At 55.2% G+C, this 23,680-nt stretch overlaps 2 protein-coding genes across 4 annotated transcripts; both read right to left on the bottom strand.

Moving 5' to 3' along the window:
* Positions 1-313: 313 nt before the first annotated feature.
* Positions 314-6,398, bottom strand: GRAMD2A (GRAM domain containing 2A; the record flags this gene model as incomplete). The annotated part of the gene is made up of 11 exons (XM_079540619.1): positions 314-425; positions 498-597; positions 845-998; positions 1,570-1,632; positions 2,489-2,560; positions 3,335-3,433; positions 4,163-4,266; positions 4,338-4,410; positions 5,788-5,836; positions 5,929-6,042; positions 6,364-6,398. The coding sequence occupies 11 exons, from the start codon at positions 6,396-6,398 to the stop codon at positions 314-316; spliced, it is 975 nt and encodes a 324-aa protein (XP_079396745.1).
* Positions 6,399-6,696: 298 nt separating this feature from the next.
* Positions 6,697-20,174, bottom strand: PKM (pyruvate kinase M1/2; the record flags this gene model as incomplete). 3 transcript variants are annotated; one of them, XM_079541159.1, is made up of 10 exons in its annotated part: positions 6,697-7,487; positions 7,733-7,914; positions 10,649-10,815; positions 13,709-13,861; positions 14,869-15,019; positions 15,468-15,738; positions 16,535-16,721; positions 16,955-17,086; positions 19,551-19,642; positions 20,009-20,174. In XM_079541159.1, 10 exons carry the CDS (start codon positions 20,157-20,159, stop codon positions 7,381-7,383), a joined length of 1,593 nt encoding a protein of 530 aa, XP_079397285.1. In that variant the 3' UTR covers positions 6,697-7,380. The 3 variants fall into 3 exon arrangements, with proteins under 3 accessions (XP_079397285.1, XP_079397286.1, XP_079397287.1); XM_079541160.1 differs by lacking the exon at positions 10,649-10,815 and adding an exon at positions 10,029-10,195; XM_079541161.1 differs by lacking the exons at positions 10,649-10,815; positions 16,955-17,086; positions 19,551-19,642 and adding an exon at positions 10,029-10,195 and having other exon boundaries at positions 16,535-16,719; positions 20,005-20,159.
* Positions 20,175-23,680: the final 3,506 nt, after the last annotated feature.

The following is a 23,680-nucleotide window of genomic DNA, read 5'->3' as shown; positions in this document are numbered from 1 at the left end:
CCCCGGAGTGCCAGGGAGGAAAAGGATTGGCAGGGAGTTGGCAGCCATGGCCACGAGCCAGCAGATGGTCCTGCAGGGAGCAGGAGAGGAGAGTTTGGTCCCATGTTACAGCTGAGGGGACGCTGGGCCACGTGCAAGTCACAGGGTTCAGCTGGAAGACTGCTCCAGCCTCTCTGGCTCTGTACACAAAGTGCTACCGCCTGGTCCTTGTCCTGTGCAGAGGGACGGTCACCTGTGGAACAGCAGAGTGAGTGGGTGGGGAAAGCTGCTCTGTCTCCAAATATCCCCCAGCCTGCACAGCCCTGATGGTCCCTCACCTCCTGTGCCCGCGGGAGAGGTAGTCCCGGTTGAGGGAGCAGAGCTGCTGCTCCAGGCGGAAGATGCGGAATGCCAGGTAGGAGGAGGACACGACCAGCAGGCAGATCCTGGGTGGCAGGAACAGTTACAAAGCTCACGTGCATCCTGCATCCTCATCCCACCTCCCCCAGCACACTTACAGCACGATGAAAATCTTGAGGAGCTGGTAGTCGGAGGGTCTCAGCTCTGCCACGCAGCCCTGCTCTGCCTCCAGCTCCTCCTCTGTGTTTATTGCACTTTCTGCAAGGTGAGAGGAGTCAGCATGGACAGCTTCTGCCCAGTGCACCTAGCTCCTCCTGCATGGCATCTCCACCTCCTCGTGCCCAGCATCCCCAGCTCTCGTGCCCAGCGTCCCAAGCTCCTCCTGCCCAGTGTGCCCTACTCCTCCAGCCTGGCATCTCCACCTCCAGCCCAGCATCCCAACCTCTTCCAGCCCAGCGTGCCCAGCTCCTCCTGCTCAGCATCCCCACACGGGCACAGCCCTCACCTGAGGCCAGGGGCTCCTCAGAGGTGAAGCTCTCCTTGGCGCTGAGGCTGCTGACAGAGGTCCGGTGGATGCACTGGTAGTCAGCATCAGGCAGGGACAGGGACAGCGAGGCAGGTGACACCTTCCTCCACTTGCCCTCAGGGACAATCACCTCCTGTGGGGATCCCCAGGTGAACAGTGCCACCAAACCCCCCCAGGCACCCCTTGAGCCATAAGGAAGTGCTCTCCTTGCACGAGTTTTAGCAGGAGAGTCACGCAGAGCCCACATGGCCTATCCTGTAGTCACTGTCACCAGCCCTGCTTCAGCATGCAGGGATCCAACGCTGACAGCCCAGACCCCCCAGCCCTACAGCAGCACAGCCCCACTGTGGTTCAGTGATACTGTGAGCACCCCCAGAGCCACACACCAGGACCAGCACCAGCTGCAGCAGCTCCGACATCAGCCACGACAGAACAAGTGGGCTTTTGTCCCTTTCTTTTGGCTGATTCAGTCGCATGCCCAGCACATTATCAGTGCTGGCAGCTGCGAACTGCATCAGATCAGGAGGCCACAGTGAGAGCAGAGGCACTTTGCACACCGTTCAGAAGCTGTGCATCCACCACCGAGCCCCAGGGAGTGTCTGGGGGTGGCAGTGCTGCACTGGCTGCACACCTCCCACACTTTGGCCTTTGCTTTTAAAGCATCGCGACAGAGCCCTCAGCCTCCAGAGCATCCTGACCCTTACCAGGGACACGGCATCGGGCTCCTCCGTCAGCTCCTTCAGGCTCAGGCTCTTCTTACTCGAAACCTGGAGAGAGAACAAGACAGGATTAGACCGCCTTCCCTCTTCTTGCTCCAATGGGAGTTACAGAATTAGATTCTGAGGTTTTCAACTAGTGTGCTGTTATGCAAAGGAGCTGCTTTAATGCCTGCAACCTGGCATAGGGTGCTCAGAGAGACAGCGCTGCCCCGTTCCTGCAGACACCCAAGTCATGCCGGGGGGGCCTCTGAGCACCTGATGGAGCTGTGGGTGTCCCTGTTCATTGCAGGGGGTTGCACTGACAGACTTTAAGGGTTCCTTCTGACTCAAACGATTCCGTGATCTGACAGGGCTGCTTTCCATTTCCCCAAAAGCCCTACACAACACAGAGGAGATGAACCATGAAGAAGGAAAATAGGAATACTGGGAGCAGCTCCAGCACCGCTTTCCACGTGCTTCAAAGGCAGGAGAGCTCCCAGCACCTCTCCGCTCCAGCCCGAGGAGCGACGGGTTTCCTCCTCATATCAGGCTTTTTAATTCAAATTTTTACTTCGTGGCATTTTTTCCCACTATGTGAGTAAGGAAATCTGGGGAGAAGTCAGCAGTGCGCATAGTGGTGGAACAGGAATAGCCACCAGATTAGAAACACTGCCTCTCCACACCCTGCAAGGGCGAGCACAGGAACTCCGAGGGCTCTGTCCCTCTCATCTGTGACCCAGAACAGGTCACCGGGACAGGACACTGTGTGACACCCCAGGGACAGGGACAGGTCACATCCTGCCGGGATGCTGAGGGCAGGACTGGCCCTGTGAAGCTCAACAGTGCAGCCCAAAGCATGAAACAGCCAGCGGGATGCTGGGATGGCAAACAGGCAGAGCGGGATGGGAGCCACGCACAGCATTACCTGCAGGTGTGTGCAGACCCTCCGCAGCACATCGTACACACTGTCACGGGAGATGAGCGACACAAAGATGTACTGCAAGAGAGAGAAGGCAATGGGAGGGGCTCCCCTCCGCCCTGACCTCAATCCTTCCTACAGACCAGAAAACAGATTGATGTGCCCAGGAGTTTTTAAGCGCCGGTTCCCCATCTGCAGGGCAGGCTGAGACATCCTGCCCTCAAATCTGCCCCCCCATGGGAGCCATGTCCCCCTGCCCTCCCCGCACCACCTCCCTGCTCAGCTCCCCAGCTCTATTTTTGCAGCCTGCTCAAGTTTGGGGCAGATTTTTTCAGGGCCAGTTTTGTTCCCTGTGGCTCTGAGCGGCACCTGGAGTGACCAGAAGGATCCCAGGGACAGCAGCTCACATCACCTCGGCAGTGCAGAAGGGCTGCAAAGGGGCAGCTGGGCTGAGCAGCCCGGGGCCCACGCTGTGCCATGGTGCCACCGCAGAGCGCTGCCAGGAGCAGGCGCAGGGCACCCAGCAGGGCTACGTCAGCACATTTCAGTAGGCAACAAGCAGCGCATGTTAAGAGCTCAGCCACAGCTCACACTCAGCCCATTAACCAAGTTCTGTGCCAGCCTAATTGTGGCCCGAGTTTATCCCCTCCTCGGCTGTAAGAAGTTTAAAGGTTTATCAGAGCCTGGCAGGGATTGGCTGAGCTCGGACGAGTTTCGCTCAGTGTTTGCTTCGGACAGAAACAAAGTGAAATACAGAAACAAAAGCAGAACTCCACGTTTGCCCTGGCCGGCTGCCAGCACAGAGCTGTGCTCAGTTCCCCAGCAGGACGGAAGGCCCTGACACTGCAGTACCTTCCTGCTGGCGGTGGTGGTGATGGCCAGCCCGTTGGGCAGCAGCCGCGCCGTCTTGTGCTTCTTGATGAGCTGCACGGAGACCACAGGGATCACGACCTGCAGGCGAAGCACACGGGGCGTGCAATCACTTTGGGAAGGCAGGGACACGGCGAGTTACGTGGAGAGCTGGCGCTCCCCAGAGACTGCTTTGTTTTCATTAAAGGTCATGGCAACCCCCCAGCGTTAATCTCGGCTTGGAGTCGGTTTCTGCCTGACCAAAACTGCGAGAACACAGGGAAACCACCGTCCAACATAAACACAGTGCATCCCAAAAGCTCACTGCGAGAACTCCCGCAAGCAGGGCAGCAGTTAAGAACAGTCAGGATGCAATCTGCAGAGCTGCAACGCGCTCAGCCCGGCGAGCGATGTGCTGTGCCTCCGCAGATAGATTTGTTTCAAGCTGCCGACATAAATAATGCAGTTCCGCAGCCCAGCTTGAAAGGAAGTCGCTTCCCTCAAAGATCCCCGTCAGCCACAACATTAGTGGGGAACGTCAGCGTAAATCAAGCAGAAATGTCAGAAGAGATTCACACCCCCTCCAGAATCCTCTGGAACTTTTCATCTCCCTTCCAGCCAGGTTCTGCCTGGGGGAATCCTGCTCCAAAGCAGTACTTGGCTCTCCCAGGCAAAGCCTGCAGGTCACCAGAGGAAGAAGCACAGCCAGATTCAGTGCAAAGCACTGAAGGGAACGTCAGTGGCTCATGGGGAGGGTGAGGTGTGCTGCAGTGAGCTCTCTGGGATGGAGCAGTGGGCATGGGGGAAGGGCCGCGCTGGGCACCACATTACCTTAATGTCCTTCCCAAAGAGGTTGGCGTAGAAGCAGAGCCAGTTGGGGGAGATGTAAAGCCGTCCCTGGATGAGGATGTCCCTCTGCAGCGCACAGGAGCAGACTGCAGAGCAGAGCGGTGTCAGAGCCCCGTGGCCCCGCACCTCCTGCCCCGCACCGCACCGCACTGCCCACCTTTCAGCACGCTCTCCTCCGTCGGGATGTCCTTGAACAGCTTGTGGTACTGGGAGTTGTACTTGCTGGCAGCCTGCAAGAGAGCAGAGCAAAACAGTGAGGAGGAGGAGGAGATAGGAGCACTGGGGGGAGGACACCAGCAGCCAGCTCTGAATGGCTCGGGACGACGATCCCACAGACATTCCCACCGGTAGCTAAGAGCTATCTAAAGAGCTGCTGAGCCTCCACTCGCTCTCCACCGCAGCAGTTATGCTGCTGATGGATGTTTCTCCCTTCTGTCCCGCAGGCATTGCCACACTTGCTTTGCGCCCGTCGCGCCGTGCCATGGCAGTCTGTGTCACAGTCCCTCCTTGCTGCACGGCGGCAGGAGCAGTGGGCAGCTCGGCAGCAGTGCGCAAAGGTGCTCAAGTAACGCTCTATTTAAGCTAAAAGCACGGCAGAAGCTCGGTGACTTGCACTAAATCCACTCAGGCTGCGCAGGCAGGTTTTTGCCCCCTGCCCCTCCGCCAGCGCTCGTGGCACAGTTGCAATCCAGGCAAAGACCCGAGGGAGACAGCGGGCAGGAAGAAACGCAGCACAGCCCTGCACCAAGGTCACCCCTGCACCACGCACCTTGCCACCGGATCAGTGCGGCTCAAAGAGGATCAGGCTGAGCATCACCTGGGGGCAGGCCAGACACCCCCCATCACCCTGCTGCTCCGAGGGCACCGAGCTGCCCTCCGCCCCAACACAACAGGAGAAGCACCCGGCTCCCTGGCAGCCTGCCTGGCGCTCACAGCCCTCCCAGATTCCTCTGAATAATCAGCAAAATATTTTGCTAAATATACATCTGCTCTGGGACAGGGAGCTGCTCCCCGCCAAGCATAGAGCCAAGCCAAAGTGGGGCAGCCCTGAGACTCTGCTGTCCCCTGGCTGCAGGCACACAGTGCACCTGAATGCTGGCTTTTGCTGCACCCAAGCCTCTCCTTGCCGCGGGAGCAGGACACGCTCCAGATGTCCACCCGCTTGGCGTGGCTTTGGATTACCGGGCTGATCTCCCGCGTCACGATGCCAGCTGGAGAAGGTTCGGTGGCACCGTGCCTACACATCCGTGCTCCAAGCACACACAGCGGGGTCGGTCCAAGTCTGTTTGGGCAGCCCTGAGCCCCGGGGTGCTACTCTGCGGGAACAGCGGCTGTGTGCAGAACGGGTGCTCCCTGCGCCGTTCTCAAAGCACCAAACCCAACGGGGAGAGCTGTCCGCAGCTCCTTTCTGTTCTCCTATCCCTTCGGGTTGTAGGTGAGGAGAAAAGCTTTACCGCGGGCACAACGCAAAGAACCAGACGGGCTCCATAGAGAGCAGCAGGATGCGCTCGCAACCAACATTTAGCTCTGTTTTCAGCCCCCACAGAGCCCAGCGCGGAGCTCCGCTCCCCCGGCGCTCCCGGGTTCGAAGCCGCGCAGCGACTTACCGCTTCCCTCTGGCACTTCTTGATGTCCTCCTCCTTCAGGGCCTCGAGGCTGCGGGCAGAGCAAGGCGCGGCTCAGCGCGGGGCCGGCTCGCCACGACGGGACGGGACGGGACGGGACGGGAGAAGGCAGCCGGCACTCACCTGCCGTCCGGGGCCTCCGCGCTGCGCTCCCTGGACGCCGCCAGCAGCCTGTCGCGGCCCGGCATGGGCTGGGGGCTCCTCGGGGGGGCGGCCCGCTCGTGCATCGGCGCGGCGCTGCGGGAACAGCCCGTGAGCCCCGTCCCGCGGCCGCGCGCCGCCCGTCTCTCCGCCGCCGGAAAGCAGCGTCGGGCGGACAGAAAGGGGCCGCGCTCGGCCGGGGCTGCCGCCGCTCGGCGCCTCGAGGACGCGGGGATCTCCCCAGGGCCGCACGAAGCAGCGCCGTGACCTTCCGCGCTCGCCTCGCGGCCCGCCGCCGCCCGGGACGGGTCGAGGGCCGCCCGCCTTCCCCCGTTCCCGGGGAGCGGCCCCGGCCCCGCGCCTCCGTCCCGCTCCCGCCGCGGGTTCCGAACCCGGGTCCCGGCCCGCAGCCCCTACCTGCCCGGCGGCCCCGCGCTGCCCGGCGCCGTCATGCCTCGCGGCTCCACGCCGACCGTTCATTCGTCGCCCGCCGCCTAGCCCCGCCCCCGCCCCGCGCTCCCATTGGTGGCTGAGCGGCGCCGCTGAGCTCGATCCCTTCGCACCAGCGGCCCGCCCTCCAGTAGGATGAGGGGGGGCCTGTCGGACCCACGCCCCCTTGCGCAGTTGCCACGCCTCTTAAAGGGCCCGCGTCCCCTTTCCGGGTGCCCCCCTGTGGTGGCCCCCCGCCTCTCCACCCCCACGCGCGACCCCGCTGTCGCGCAGCAGCAGCACAAGAAACAGTGGGCAGGGGTGCTCAGCTCTTTATTAACGTGCACAGTGGTGCTCCACAACCCCGTACACCCACCGGAGCAAACAGGGCGCCCAGACAGAGGGAACGCTCTCAGGAAAGGCGACAACACAGACAGACACCATATAAGGGCAGGTGGCTGCATAGAGATGAAGCGTGCGTCCCCCACCCATCCTGCACCCCAACAACCAGCAGGACTCCACCTGCACCCAGGGGCACAACGAGCAGCACTCTGGTTTGGGTTTCTAGTAGGAACCGCGGAGCACACCTTTGGAGTGTAAGCCCAGAGGGGACAACCCATAACCCCTCGGGGACAGAGGGCACCAACCTGGGGGAGCTGCGGTGTGCAGCAGCAGAACCGTTTACCATGAGTGCCTACTCCTTCCCCATCACCCCACAGCCGGGGCAAGGAGAGGCATCAGCCACACCCTGAGGACAGTGCTAAGCTAGGGGGACACGGGGAGTGCAGGGCCCCGCTCTGACACAGCTAACTACAGGCAGAGAGGTCTGGAAACAACTACACACTTCAAGTATTCTGAGTGATTTAAGGTCTCTTCCCCCGCTGCTGCACTCGGTGGTGTTGAGCAACCTAAATCCACGCTAGGGACGAGGAGAACATCGCAAGCGACTGCAGGCCTAATGCATGGGGAAGGGCGCGGGGGTGGAAGAGGGGAGGTGCCGGCAGCTCATGGCACGGGCACCACCCGCATGGTGTTGGTGTAGCCGGAGCCAGGGCGCCAGCCTGTCAGCACGATCACCAGGTCCCCAGTCTTGAAGAATCCACGGGCTTTGCCTGGGGAAAAAGGAAAAAGCATCAGCACTCAGGTCTCCTCACACCTCCCTTCTCTCGCTTATTAAAGCAGAGCTGGTTTCCTGCTGGCAGCTATTTCAAAGCTGCCGTGACGAAACCACCGTCCCATTTCCCCGTTAGATGCGGTGCACTTACGCAACCGTGGTCCCTCACATTCCAACAGCAGCACCGACACTGCTGCAGGTCTTGCTGCAGCCCCCAGAGCGAGGCAGGGGCGCAGCACTCACCAACATTCATGCCCAGGTTCACACGGAGATCCACATCCTCTGCCCAGGCATCATGGGCCGGCTGCTTGCACAGCACGGGGAAGATGCCGCGGTACAGGTGTGCCTGGCGTGCTGTTTGGTCATTGCGGGTGACAGCGATGATAGGAGCCCGCGGGCGGTACCGGGACACCAGGTGTGCAGACCTGCAAGAGGGAAAAGAAGCACAGGGTGAGGCACAGCACTGCAGCACAGGCACAAGCAGAGGGGCACCCCTGCCTGCAGCACAGGCCATCTCCCATCACCCCGGAGAGCTCTGCCACTTCTGGAAGTGTGCCGGGTTGAGACCAGGGGATGCTGGCACAATATTTTGCAAGAGTCAAGTTCTACCAGCAGAGCTCAACAGTCATTGCTCAATTTAGCAGTGGGGCTGAGCAATACCATGAGGCAACAGACCCTAACGGGTTTTGCAGGTGAGACTGTCGCACCCCTGGGTTTCAGAGTGCCATCTGCATGCTTCGGCCCAAACACAAGCATTTATTTGTCTCTGTTGCTATGTGAAGGTGGCTAGCTGCCATCTATTCTGTCCTCTGCAAGCTCTCCTCGGCATCTCAGCAGGATCCCTGCAAGTTTTCACTGTTCTTGTCAACCCCCACCTCACGAGGTGGAACAAGCCTGTGTCAGCAGCAGTGTGAGGATGCTTCCAGAGGGCAGAATCCATGTCAGGGAAAGGCAGCCACCCCCAAAGTTGGGTCTGACTACAGCTCACTGATGGGTTTAAGTCTCAGAGAAGCAACCAACATTTAATCCCACGTGTTCATCCCAGCTCCCCCCCCCCCCAAAGCAGATGCACTGCTGGAAGCAATACTGAAGCAAGTGCCTTCATCTGGTCTGAGTGTGGGGAGCACGGGGTTGCTCTGATGGAGGCTGACACCCACATGCAGAGACCAGGGACACCAGAGCCTCCATACAGCAGGCAGCAAGCACAGGGTGGCAACTACAGCCTCCCCTCCCTTGGGCTCTGCTTTTAGAAGCAAAAAAAAAATAAAAGCTGCACAGCCACGCCATTTACAGCTCCATCTTTCTGACACACTTGCTAGCAGCTTCGCTAGCTTTTGCAAACCTTGTTTTCTGGAGCCAAGCTCAGCAAGAACCTGGTTCAAAAGCCCCCAATCACACATGCCAGCTCTCAGACAATCCTCCCCACACTGCCCAGCAGCTCTAACACACGCAGGTACTCCAAGGCTGTAACAGAATCCACAGCTAAAAATATTCAAATACCAGAGTTCAAATCTTTCCAAAAAGGTCAAGTGTAAGACTGGAACCTTTCACAAAGAAACTTTAGAAGGGTATCCAGAACTGTGCTCATGCAGTCGCTCCTCGTCTTTGCACAAAGTGGCTACTTCAAATCACTCTAAGCTGTAAGTTTAGGTTAAGGGTTCTTGAGGTGGGCCATGCCCAGCACGTGCACAGTCATGTTTCCATTGCAGCACTAATTCTGCTGCCAGCTCCATGTAAGATACTCAGCTTCTCTTCTAGAAAGTAGTTTGAGACTTATGGTCCACCGCCCTCTGAGCGTAGCTCCTCTAGATGGAAAGCTGCTCACAGCCAGGCTGCAGCCCTGTGCTTCACTCTCACCCAACAGGAAGAGCAGTGTATCATCAGCACAGCTGGTTCAGAAATCCCTCCCTACACAGCTTCAGTCTGCGTTGCTGCCTCACCTGCAGCCACGGTGCTGAGCTCACCCAGCTGGACACCTGCTTCTTCCACAGGACTACTCACAGGCAGGCTTTGGGAAGCTTGTAAAAACTTGCAATGCACTCATTTCCCCTACCTGACAATTCTGATTAAGCATTCTTTCTTCACCCCTCTTGTGCTTAGGGGAGCTGGGTTGGTGCCTAGAAGGTTCAGCAAGGTAGCAGCCGAACTATAGCTCTTTCAAGAGGACAAAGCCTTGATAGAAAGGACAAGACTGCATCGGCTCAACTTTTAACTCTACTGCTAACTTGAGGACTTCTTGCTAAGAAGGTGGAAGCTGCAGCAGTTTACTTTTCCCCTCCGCTTTTCCAGCCAGCAATGCTGGCAGAGGTGCTGTGCAGAGCAGGAAGAGGCAGGGCCTGGTGCTGATGCCACGCTGGCAGGTTCGGGAACCCAGTGCCACATGTGTGCAGATGTTTGAGATGTCTGCCACCTCCCCAGGAATCGTCGCTGCCAAACCTGGGCTCCGCTGCTACAGCTTTATTTCAAGGCACTCTGTGCAGGTCTCCTTCCCCCAGCTCGGTCACGGAGCCGTGATCCGAGGGAACCTGCGACCTCCTACCTTCCAGACTTGGTGAGGACAATAATGGCCCCGCTGCAGCACTTGAAGGACGCTTCCACAGCGCCAACAGCAGCGGCCTCGGTGGGATCGCAGTTCAGGGGGGTCAGGCGACGCAGCTCCTCGAACAGCTGCCTGTGAAAGATGGCGGCCTCCGCCTCACGGGCGATCTAGAAGAGCGACACGCATTCGGGAAGACAACACTCGTGTCAGTCACTCAGCACTGCGTAGAGCGAGGCGCTCAGTCACAGAGGTGTCACACAGCTGCTGCCAGCTTCTGCCTTTCAGAAGAGTTGCCAATGAGCCAAAATTGGCTTCAGCACCACCTTAATGAAGAGCAATTTGATCCTCCAAGTTTTTCTCACCAGTTGGTGGCACCTCGCCCTGCTGGGCCCGCACTCAATTGCCATTCATGCCCAACTGCCAGGCACTCTTGCTCTGCTCCTACCTACCTGCGGCCCTGCGGACACCAGAGCTGCACGCTGCTTGCTGAACGCCTGCAGTGTTAAGCGTGGTCTCTCATTCACGCAACGGCCGGCACGCAGCACGTATCTAACCCGCATGCTGGGAACAAGCATCAGTTACCTTACCCAGCCTAAGCCTCTCCCCTCTCTGAGCCCTACCTGCCGGACTCGGTCATAACTATCAGAGCTGCTGCTAAGCATTTAAAGGAGGCCTCCACCGCGCCTGCTGCCATGGCATCAGCAGGCTCCCTGTGATGTACATTGTGGCGTAAGATTTCTTCAAAATGAAGACGATGGAACATTGCGGCCTCAGCCTCACGAGCAATCTGCAGTCCCGAGGAAGAAGGGCAGAGAAGAAAAGAGGAAAGAAAAGGAGGAAAGATAGACCAGAGGAACATGAGATCACGTTAATTTGCTTAATTGTCATAGTAATGCATGCAAGAGGACACTAAAGGTCAGGCTGCGGAACACTCTTTGGCTCTCAGGTGCAATGCTGCATGTCACAGCACAGCTGCACTGCCTGCCCCACACCACCCGGCTGGCACGGTGCCTTAATGGCAGCACTCTCGCTGTATTTAGGACTCTTCTCAGAGCAACCAAACGCAGTTTGCTTTTCAGGGATTATAGCATAACCCCTCAGACCACTCTCTTTCTTGTGGCTGCTTATTTCACTTCCCAGTAGTTCTTCCCTGGAAAGGGAGATGTGCGCCCTCCTAGCTTCACCCAGTTCAACTAAGAGCCAAAGAAGTTTCACCTCCAAGTGCTGTACCAACTTATCTTTCAGAGACAGAGGAAAAAGCAGAAGCAAGCCTTCCTTACAGGGCTCTCTCACCACACAGTGAGGAATTTATGCCAGGCTCAGACAGGCCAGAGCTGCACAATTAAAGGCCTCCTGGTCACAGCCTAAGCACGTGCAACAAGCTCCATCATTTATTCATCCCAGTAGCATGAGAATCGCTCACATGAAAAGACAATTCCCATCTCAGAAGGCTGCACTCGCCCTTGACAACCTGATAAAGAAGGCTTGCAGAGACTAGAAAAGCATGCAAAGGCTGATCTTCTCAAGGTCTTCACCCCCTTACTCCCAAAGCTGAACAGCTGCCACACACTGCACTACAAGCTGATGTTAAAGCAAAGACTATAGTGCCGTTGTCATAGAAGCTTTGCACTTGGATCCCCTTTCCAATAAAAATTTTGCTACTCTGGTGCTAATGGATTATTTTTCATGATGCTGGAATTATCCCTCTTCCACAGATACCAGTTTAAGCCAAAGTAGTTAAGTGTCTTATGTCTAAATATAACAGGACATGTGATAGATAGGAACACGAGTCCAGATCCAATACACCAGTCCTAAAGCACTCAGTTTTGTTTCTGCTGGCTTCACACTGTTAGGTCAAACGGAATATGGAGTATACATCCCTGCCTGGAAACACTGCAGGCACCAGCAGGCAGGCAGCATGCCTTCAGCTCCCAGGCCAGATGCAGGTAGCTTTGCACTACACGCAGAGTGAACGTGAATTTGGTGGGAAGGCTACTTCTCCACTGCCAAGAGTCGGAATGCGACTCAGTGCTCAAGTGCTTGCTCTGACAACAGCTTCAGAAGGGCACAGCAATTCCTCACGGCACATCACAGCTGGCTTTACGTGCATGGAAACAGTTTGTGTTTGTAGTTAGCATGAGGGTAGAGACTGCAGAGTGGAAGTGAGAGGAAAGGAAGTGGAAGAGCTATGCACACTGTGGTCCTGTTAGACAGAAGGGCCACATCAGCATTTCATAACTGTAGATCATCAGTTGGAAGTGGAAGGAAGCCCATTTCAAGAAGTAGGAAACAGTCTGCTCAACATTTGGAAACTTGCTGCCAAACTCCAAGCACCTTTTTTTATTGCAGAGAAGCCAGTGAGGAAACAGCTCATTGCTGCAGAGCTCACTGGAAAATGACTGCTTTGTGAAACCACACAGCAACCCAGCAAAACTCTGGGAGAGAGCAGCTGAAGGCATTTCAGTGGAGCAAAGGGTGCAGGCCCTGCTCATTCTCAGTTCCGCTGATGACCTTCCTGCCTATGTCTACATACATTAACGATAAATCTGGATTTGCTCCTCCATAGAGCAGATAAAATCTTTCAGTTCACCTCTGTGGGCCTGGCAGAAGGAGCACCATTATCCCCAGCCCTGCAGGAAGAGGGAAGCACACGCAGGGGGGGACGGAGCCACAAACTCAGTTTGTGCTGTAGCTAACTATGCTTTCAGGCCAGAACTGCAACATTCATGGCATTAAGTTTCCAAATCTTGGTAGGAAGACTTAGCCCTCAATGTAGGGCTGAAAGACTAAGGAAGGAATTTGAGTTCACAGTTAGAATTCAGTTTGTAAGCCAGCAGTCACTGCCCAGTAGTTAAAAGTCATGTTTTATTTGCCATGTGAGAAAACAGCACTCCATACTGACCAGATAAAAGATGTTTAGATAATGCACTGCAAACAGAAATGCTAGCTCAGTGCCTTCATCTGTATCACCTGAACTGCAGATGAAACTATCATGATTCACAGCCCTAGCAAGTGGGGAAAGCCAGTACTTCTAGATGTCTGGCATCAGGATTTTTGATGAACTGAAACACAAGCTGGGTTAACGTGAAGCAGAGCAGAGCCTTCTGGCAGTTCAGGCATGTAAAAACATGGTGCTGTCGTGCAACAAACATTCCCACCACCAAATGCATCAGCTGCTGGATGCAATACCTCAAGCCTCCTCCTTCCCACCCTTCCCAGTCCCTCCCTTCCCCCACAACCTTGAGGAGTCAGCTAACACTTTGTTATCTAGAGACACTGCTTAACAAGCAGCTTCCTGACCTTGGGCAAGTTTAAGGCAATTAAAACACTAAAATGCACAAGGCATTCAAAGAAATTCATACCAAGGTAGCAGCCAAAAAGCCTGTACCTTAGCCTTAAATCAAAATGAAGGTGTTTCAATTTTTAGTTTTAGAACTAGAAGTTTTAGATCTCTGAGCACTGCAATGCAGCTCTCAGCTCTACCTGGCAGCAGCGTGCAGCATTCAATGCAAGGCTCCAGACCCTCAGGGCCACGCTAGGTAAAGCAAACCCCACAGTGGGAGCACGAACCAAAGAACTGCTGCTTTATGCCACTAGGTGCTGCCACCTAGCACCAGGCATTCACATCTCCAGGTGTGGGAAGGCAGAGCACTGCCACTTGCACCAGGGGGGCTACTCACAGCGTGCTGCATGCGCACAGCCTCCAGCGGGTAGTCTCCCTTGGCGGTCTCCCCAGACAGCATGATGCAGTCCGCTCCATCCAGAACTGCATTGGCAACATCACTGCCCTCAGCACGGGTTGGGCGAGGCTTCTTGATCATGCTTTCCAACATCTGCAGATAAATGAGTTCAGAAGAGTCAGGATACAGCAGGAGGAAGCAGCTGGTTTTGCACTAAGGCACCTCCATACACGCGTAAGGTACAAGTCAAGGTATAACCTGACTTCTGGTAGTAGGGAGAGACATTCTCCTGTAGAGGGGCCTGCTCCCTAACAAGCTCTAAATTAAAGCAAAAACACACAACACGTTTTCTTCCCACTCTACACTTACTCCTTTTCTGAAGGGCTTTAACTCACACAGCACCACAGATATTGTATTCTCACTTTCCAATTCGACTTCTCAGCACCAGAGCTTAGTCCAAGAAACTCAACTTGGAGATTTATTGCAGCATATGCTCCTGTCCCTTTCTGAGGTTGCTACTAACATGCTGTTCTGGTTGGAAACACGTGGCTGGTACATCCAGAATCTCACCTAATGACTGCCTAGAGTCAACCTGCACTACCCTAGCAGAGGCACACAATCCCACAGCAAGTACTGCTAGTCAGCCCTGCCAGTGCCTGAGGACTGTCTGCGTGTGATCTGTACTGAAGCTGCAGTGTCAGCTTCCTCCCCTCATTTGCAGTTCCGAAGGTAATCATATCATAGATCATATTGTTTTTTCAGTTCCTTCTAATGCAGCAGAATGAGTGCAACTTTCAAACGACCCGGGACACAGCAACTCGGAGCAATCCTTCTGTTAGATACAGACATGCTGCTCTAACCTGCATTTTGCATCTTATTTTTCCCCAAAATTTTTTGGACGCAGCCCAAAAGGCTCATGTAGTGTAAGGTTTTAAGGAGTAGAGCCTTCAGCAGCCAAGCCTTAATGGGGAAGACCCCAAATCCCTGAAGATGTGTTGTTAAGCCACTGCAACGCCTCTTGGCTCTTGCTTCTCACCTGCTAACAAATGCTATCAAAGATCTGCCCCAGACTCTCCGCAGCACACAAGGACAGCTGCTGACACCCTGCCAGACCCACAAACACCCAGCAGTTATACAAGCTAGCTTCGTGTTCAGAGCACCTGAGTGGCACAGATGATGGGTTTGCCAGCCCTGTTGCAGCGCCCAATCATCATCTTCTGTGCGAGGAAGACTTTTTCAGCAGGGATCTCAATACCCAGGTCACCACGGGCCACCATAATACCATCGCTGGCCTCCATGATCTCATCAAACCTGCAACAAGAGGAGAGATTCATTATCCCCTTTGTTCTGAGGGTGTCCTCCCTGCTGTCCTCCCTTTTCTGAAAGGAAGCATCACTCGGAGCCTGATGCACAGACACCCTATCGACACGCTGACCTTCCAGGTGCCATTTTGGTACCCTGTAATACCACAGCAGGAGGAAGGAACATAAGGTCAAGCCATAGGACAGTTTCTTAAGTTATACATAAACAGATTTTAAGAAGAGCAAGAGCTTATCTGAGACATTTCAGTCTAATAGTTTGTCACATATTTGGTGATTCCATGCATTAGCTCACCAGTTTGCATCCTGAGCACTGAAGTCTGAAATCACACTCACTACAAAGAGTGATGTACATTTCTGAGGAGCTACAGCATGAAAGGGCCGTGTCCTCCTGCTGCTCCAGAGTGAAGGACTTGCAGTGCCACTCATGCAAAGCTCACCTGCGCACACCCTCGTGATTCTCAATCTTGCTGATGATCTTGATGTGCTTTCCCTTTTCCCCTAGCACCTTCCTGACAGCATGGACATCGGCAGCTTTGCGGATGAAGGAAGCAAACACCATGTCCACGTTCTGCTCCACACCAAATTTCAGGTCCTGAATGTCCTTCTCTGAGACCGCAGGCAGGTCAACCGCAGCACCAGGGAGGTTCACCCCCTTCTTGCTACCAAGCATGCCACCATTTTCAACCTCAGTCATGACAAAGTCCTTGCCTGAAACAGATGCATTCCCACAGTCAGAGCATAGCAGGGTGAGCTCCCCACCACCAGCTCCCACATCCCCTCCTGCCAAAGCTGCCTGAGAACCACAATGTTTGCTTCACAGCAATCTCAGCAGAAGCACAACACTGCTCTCCTTGAGACTCCCGTAACACGTGAGCTTGTAACGTACCCGTGAGAGCACGGCACAAAACCACTGTGTGCTTTAGGGAAAGATGCCTCTTTTCCCCACCATGCAGGAGATTGGGGCTGCTTCCCTCAAAGAACTAGCAGGCTACATTTCTGCATGTGGGCATCCCATAATATCCAAGCACCTCACCCGCACCTCCCTGCATGCTCTGGAGTTACAGGAGATACCTCCAGGCTAGAGCAGATTTTTGAACCACCATGAAGGAAACACTGGGAAATTAGTTTTCCCTTGCACTACCAGTAAAGCTAGTTCAGTTTCCAACCATAAAACACAGGATCTTGTTATAAAATTTGCTCAACTCTGAGTAGGAAGTATGAATTAATATAGTTTAATAGGCATATGCATGCCCCCCACGTATTCATCTGTGAGAGGGGGTTCTGGATGACTAGTGAATGCCAGCTCAAGCTAATTACCCCAGCTGAGCCACTTTTTTTTTTTTTTTAACTATAACATCTCACTGCAGCATTAAGTCTTAGATCTCAGCGCTCATTTCTTTAACTCAGAACTTAAAGAACCATTCTGGAAGGAAGGAAGTCACAAAGATTCTTAGGGAAGAATGAACAAGGAGAGCTAGCAAATGCTGTGAGGGTTGTTACACACCTTTCTCCTTAACCAGCAGGGAAATGAGACCATCATCCACATAGATTTTGCTGCCCACATCTACAACTTTGATGAGGTTCTTGTAGTCCAACCACAGGACGTGCTCATCACAGTTTTCCATGAAGGCATTGTCCAGGGTCACTTTGAGAGCTGCGCCCTTCTTGAGCTCCACCTCTGCTGTGCCACTCTGTGTGTCAAAACAAGTGTTTCAGAAAAAAAAAAAACATGAAAAAAACAAGCACCCAGCTGCCTTGCAGCTTGCAGCAGTTCGTGCAGACTCTTGGCACAAATGCCAGACAACACATACAGTTATTTTGTTCTCATAAGATAATCCTGGTTTGGGAAAAGCAGGCCATGGGAACATTATCTAATCTCAGGCACTGGAAAAGGTGGGCATAAAAAGAAAAAGGAGTAACTTACTCCCTTGATGAGTCCAGTTCGGATTTCAGGTCCCTTGGTGTCCAGTGCAATAGCCACAGGTCTGTAGGTGATTGGGTCAGAGGCAAAGCTCTCTGTAGCCTCTCGCACGTTCTTAATTGTGCCCTCATGATACTGGAAAAGAGAGGGAAACTTTCAGCTCACTTCTACTCCACTGCTTGTGCTACATAGCCCAAACACTACTCAAGCATGATCAAATAGCAGCAGCTGGAGGACTGCATGTGTGAAAGGACAGAACAGCAAGAAAGCATCACAGCTAAGGGATGGTTGCACATAGCTGCTGTCCTCTTCCCTTCAGAGCTTGAAAGTGGAGGTGCCACACTGCCCCAGAGCCTTTCAACCTCATCCCCCACTATCAGTCCCACCAACACAACCAAAGCGAGGACGTTGCTGTCAGGCACATGGGTGGACTCTTTCACAACTCTGACTCAGATTTCCGCTAGGGATAAGGGATTTACTCAGAGGATATTACCCCTTTACATATTTGCATTTTATTTTGAGAGCTAATGCAACTGCAGCCAGAAGTTCAAGGCTCCGTCTCCGCACAGCACGCTCCAAAAACCTTCCATGGGTGCAAGAGCATTTTGCTAGTACTGCCAATTTTGGGACAGTTTCACAGGGAAATTCCCATCCCAATCATCTCAAACAAGCTTCAGATGATCATCAAGTCAGGTTGCTATCTAGTTTAAACAACACTAGAGATAAGCTTGACAGTTATGCAATACTTGGCAGGCTCCGGAAGATAAGAAATGCCCTTTCCCCTCCCTGTGGCATGGGCTGACAGCATGCAGCCTGGATCACCTAGCTGTCCTCACATCACCTGCCCTGAGATCAGGAAGGTGCATCTGCAGCAAGCCGTGCATGCCCTCAGCCAGAAATACACCACAGCTAGCTCTCAAGAGCAGAAAAAATTAAGTTTACTGATCAAGTGCACAAGTGGAGACTGAGAAGGCACCTGGTCCTTCCACATACCCCAGCTGTAACAGGCAGCACCAGAAACATGCCTGAGCAGAGCCGTGGGGCTTATCAGTCACCTGGGATGTTTTATTACTTGGTACAGATCAATGACCAGCTCCCAGGAAGTCTTCCACAAGAATTACACGTGATCGGAATGCTGGCAGGGGCTGAAGTAAAAGCAGACTTCCTCCATGAAAGAGCTTCAAGGTCTAGCATCTGGTTGCAGCTACTAACTTGAGCCCTGTTATGTGTTTTAGGATGAACATTGGAACTGAAATATGGACAGCACGCGAAAACCTCAAGCAACTGTAGTGGACAACAGAGTGCTTGAGGAACCAGATGGGAACTCAGCCTTGCCTGGTTACTCAGCTAGCAATCAAACTGGGCAGCAGACAGCAGTTGGTTTTGCTGCAATCACCTAACCTCCATCTAAACCAAATATGCAATTGGGCTGCACTTCACCCAAAGCCAAGCCACATTCCCTGTCCTTCACCTCAGCAAGCAAGCACACCAACCACAGCACTGTGCTAGGACAGCTAAGAAGGTTCAAGCTTGGCCACCAACTCCTTGCTGAACCTCCTGGCTGGGAGCAGCACGCGACCACTGAGGAGTGAAACCAGTCCATACAGCCCTTTCCATGTTTGAATTTTGGTCAGCAGCAGCCTGTGCACTGCTGCTACCACAGGCTAATGCAGTCATGGTCCAACGGTTGTGCGCAGCTAAACACCAGACCTTTTGATTTCTACAGTGCCCTGTGGCCTTTAAAGGTCGAGCCGTTACGCACCTCAGGGCTCACAGCTCACTAAGTAAAGCCACCGATAGCTGTCATTTGGTTACAGTTTGACATTTTGAAAGCAGGAGGGCAGCCAGCGTAAGAACTCAGTCTCAACGCTAAGGGTGGCATTCCGGGCAACCTGGAATGGGATCCTTTGCTCCAGCAGCGTTGCAGAGGATCTCTTCTATTTATATCAAAAAGGGCTCGTCCACCACAAGCAGTGTTGATTTCTTCTGACCTTACTCCCAGAGGATTTTTGCCCCCCACAAGTGACAAGCTGCTAGCTTCATGACTACTAAGGACATAACCTGAGCAGCTGGCTAGCCAGGCAAGTCCAGAAGCGCAATTCTTCCAGACACACACAGTAATTACTTCAGCTGACTTATCTTTTGAGACGAAGTTATTCGCTAACCACTTGCAAAACCTTCAACGGTGAAGCAGGGTGAATGACTGTGTACTGTGAATGGCTGCGTACTCCTGCGGAGGTACACAGGCAACCCAGAAGCAGCCTAGCCCTAAAGCACATGCGAGTTCACTTCCCCATGAGGATGGGGAAGAAGCAAAGGAACTCATATCAGCTACCTGGCTCCCAGATAGAGGTAGGTGCAGAAAAGGGTGTGGAAATAACTCAAGCTGCTTCCAGAAAGCATTGAAACGTTATCAGGAATGTTGCAGGCTTGGTATTTACAGCTGGCACACTTCCCCCAAACATAAAGTTTTGTCTTCCTACACTACCACAGCTGCTCTGGAGCAAGTTGGATTTCCCTTGGTCTCGTCTTGCAGAAAGGAAGGAAGGGATGAGCAGTCACAAGTTCGGGACAGCGTCAGTCCCACCCCCATCCTTACCTCGTGGGTGCCATGCGAGAAGTTGAGGCGGGCAACATTCATTCCAGATTTAATCATTTCCTTCAGCTTGTCCACAGTGCGGGAGGCTGGGCCTAAGAGGAGGAAACAGTTTGAATATTAACCTGCTATAAATAATGAGATAACCCACAAGCATCATTCATGTGGAGGGGATAACTGAGACACAGTGGATATAGACTTGCTCAACACGAAAGGAGCTCCTTTGTCTTAACTTGACTTTGGGAGCACATTTGAACCCAACCGGTTCAGACATGGATTTACTACTAGCAATAAAAGCAGGCAGACAGGCATGGGAAAGTTGTGTTGTTTCCACAGACAGGCACAGCCTTGGCAACAGATGAAGGCTGAAGCCATCCCACATTCCCACAATGAGTTTCACCAGCACAGGCATTCACAGCCTAACGTGAGCCACAGTTCCCTGGGATCTGGGAGCCACGTACCGATGGTGCAAATGATGCCGGTGTTTCTGGCAATGGTCGGCTCAGAGTCAATGTCCAGGCGGCACATGTGCTCCAGAAAGGTGTCTGCCATGGCAGCGTGCAGCTGCTGGGTCTGGATGAAAGCGGTCCCTGCATCGTGGTGCTTCGACATGGTTACTGGAGTTCGGTGTCTGCAAGAGAAGAAAATGGTGCCGTGTTTAGGGATCACCCCTGCTCACTCACCATGCAGAGACACCAACACACCCACGTGATGAATATGGAGGTAACGAGAAAGCTGCTACTGGGTCAGACTATCGTCATGTTCCTACTTGAGAGTCTTAGATACAGGCAAGACACACTTCTATTTAAATGTTATTCCCCATGGACACCACCCAAAGCTCACCTGCCTTCTATGCAGAAGTTCCCTTCATAGCTTCTCTTCATTGCCAGTCTTCCCCTGCAGCTACACAACGCAACAAAATTCAAGCGCTTCAGTGCACAGGCAGCGCGCTGCCCACTGCCTGCCCGCTCTCAGCCCATCTCTGCCAGCAGCCTGGGGACCGGGCGGCCGGCTGCTGGCGTGACTGCAGGCATGCTGCACGCGGGGACACACCTCAGCACACCAAGTGCACCTAGGCTTAACCCGGCCTTTAAGCCTGCAGATAATCAGACTTGAGTTGATTGAGCACAACGCCGGGGCAGACGATGCAAATAAGACTAAAGAATCCTTGAATGTCCTCAAGGGCCCTCTTCCAAATGAATACACCACTACTGCAGTCCACGCATTTGCAGGAGGCAGGAAGACTCCGACAGGGCTTGAGACCGGCTGCTTCTGGGAGTAAGAAACTCCGTGCTTGTCTCCACGAGATGAAAGCATCCCCAGAACAGCAGGGAAGGTTCTGAGCACACAAGAAAGCTGAAGTGAAACCCACAGTTGTGTGCTGCAATGGGAGGACCCCCACTGGGAATTCTGTCCTCAAGCAGCAATGCAGCTAGAAGCCACTTATCCTCTCCTTCCTGCGCGCCTTCCTTCTGCACTTACACCCAGGTAAGATGGGACCATGTGCCTGGGCAAGGCTCAGCTTCTTGGTGTGCTGCTCCCCAAGGTGGGGGGACGGAGTACTGAGGGTCAGCAGTCCATCCATCAGCACACTGAGCCGTGCAGGGATGCGCTCCATCTGCCACAAAAAACAGAGCTCACCGTGCACCTCCAGCTGCCAAGGGCATTAATAAACCAGCAGCTCCACTAAAGCTGGGCCGAGCAGAAGGGCGCAGCATCAGCACAGAGGTCCCCCGCCAGCCGCTCCCCCCACCTACGTGCCGATCCTCTCGCAGGCAGCCCTGACTCACCATCGCCTCATCGCTGCGCGAAATGGAGCGCAAAGACGGGCCAGCAAAAACCATAATTTGTCCTGGCAGGCGTCCTTCACCTCAGCCCTGCCAGAAGCTGCTGATTCACTCGAGTCAGTACAAGAAAGCCTGCCCACATAAAAGCCTCAACAAAGGCGCCTTATTACGGGGATGCCCGCTGCTCAGACCTGAACATGGGTGTTTCAGCCCTCTAACATCTGCTGGTGCATCCTGGAGCACCTGCTGGATAGCACAAAAAGCCTCTGCCGGGAAACTGCCTCTGCAAAGAGCAGCAAAAGGGACCGCGTGGCTTTGGGGAACAGGGTTGGGAAGAGACGAGCACTGAGTGCAACTCCTGTGCTCCCACAGCGTTGGGCAGGAGCTCAGCCTCCCTGCTTTGGAGACAGCTTCCTCCTCGTGAAAACTCCCCACCCACTCAAGTCATTTGTGAGTGTGATTTCCAAGCCCTGAAGGCTTTATGATTGTATAAAAAGGGAGGAGAGTTAAATTGCTTTGAGTCAGAATCCCCAGAGATTCTCCGACAGACTCAAGGAGATAAGAGACACAGCGACAGGGCTGTGCTGTGACCTTGCTCATGGGGGACAGAAGAAACACAGCAGCAAAATAAAATCCCAGCCACCATCTGCTGGGCTGCAGGGAGCCCCACATTCTCGTTCTTCCTCCTGCATCCCATTTGCAACGGATGCTCAAAGGGCGAGCGGTTTTATAACCCTAAGAGGAATGTCTGGCATTTCCCACTTTTTGTTTTTTAAAATCAGCTCCTCAGGAACACCTGAAGGCACTGTGAGCTGAGCTAGGAAGGGGGTGGGGGAGTAATACCTTGCAAAGCCTGATTCCCCGCACAAAGCTGCTTTGCTTTCTCGGGGCGTAACTCGGCGTAACTCTCAAATCCCCAGAGGTATCACCCCATTTCAGGCAAGGCACGCTCAAGATGGCCGGTGCCTCCTCAGCCGCTGAACATTCCAGAAAGGCAGAACCGTTGGAAGGCAGCGGGCCGGGCTGGGCAGCGGGGTGACTCAGTGCGAGCTGCAGCACCCAACCTCCGGCTGCGGCATCCCAGCTGCGCCCCGGGGCAGGAAGGAGGCACAGCCCCACCGCCATCCCCACCCACAGCCACGGAGCCGGGCGCTCAGCAGGCTGCCAACACGGCGTCCCCCCTCGCTGGGAGGGGAGGATGACTCCGACTGCGGGAGGTTGCGCCGCAGCCTTATGCAACTGCAAGATGGCCTCCCAAAGGCAGCCCTCGTGGGGCCGGCCGGGATGGGCCTTCGAGCCAGCAGGCGGGGGATGAGCGTCGGGCACCTTCACTGCGTGTTGTAACGCCGCGTCCGCCCTTCCTAGAGGACAAGGGCACGGAGCAGGCTTCAACTAAAGAAACGAAGCACAGGCGGCAAACTTATCAAGAGAACACAGTCGGAGCGTGCGCACCTTCCATCCTCACCGCGCAGCGGGCTGCGCCGGCACAGGACGGGCAGCTTCGCCGCACAGCGGCAGCGGTCAGAGCGCCGCGCTTCGGAGCCTTAGGGCAGGAAGCCCCGCAGGGCGCGCCGCAGCAGCCCATGCCGTACGTGCGGACCCGCACAGCGCGGCGCCGCCCCCTCCCCCCTCCCGGCCGCACGTGGCCGCGGCGCTCGGCCCCGGGGCACGGCGAGGTGCGCGGCCGCTCCTCAACGACTCGCAACCGTCTGTCCGAGCGTTGCTCCGGGTGCGGGGCGGGCGCGCAGCCGCGTGCTGACGGCGGCATTTTCGGCCCTGCGTTGGGGTGCGGTTCTCCGGCTGCCATCCTCCCCTCCCCCCCAGACACACACCGGTGCCAGCACGTGCTCTGGAGCCGCCCCCGGGGCAGCAGGGTGCCCGAACCCGGCCCTGCGCACCACCCGCTCCCCAAGGAGCGCAGTGCCGACTCGGAGTGGCACGTAGCGGGCTCTGCATGCCGCCTCTCCGCTTCGACGGGCGGCCGCCGTCCGCTAACAAAAGCCCCATTCACGCACCCCGAACGCTTCAAAGCCCGCGGCAGGGCGGGGGGAGGGGCAGGCGGCCACGCGGGGATGAACGGAATCCCAGAGCTGGGAGAGCACGGAGCCTCGGGAAGAGCCGAGCGGGGCCCCAGCACGTGGCCGCGGCGCCGACGGCTGACTCAGCCCGGGCGGGCGGAGCGCTGCGGGCACCCACCCAACCAACCCTCCGCCAGCGCCGCCGTGACCGCAACCGCGTGGAGCCCCCCCTCCCCTCAGCGCCCCCTCGGCGCCCTGCCCTGAACGTAACACTCCCGCCTGAACGTCGGGTCCGGCGACGATGACGGCGGCCTCGGCTGCCCGCTGG

This window comes from Tetrao urogallus, assembly GCF_951394365.1.
Source record: "Tetrao urogallus genome assembly, chromosome: 11".
Classification (NCBI taxonomy): domain Eukaryota; kingdom Metazoa; phylum Chordata; class Aves; order Galliformes; family Phasianidae; genus Tetrao; species Tetrao urogallus.
This window is presented reverse-complemented; position numbering and strand designations above follow the sequence as displayed.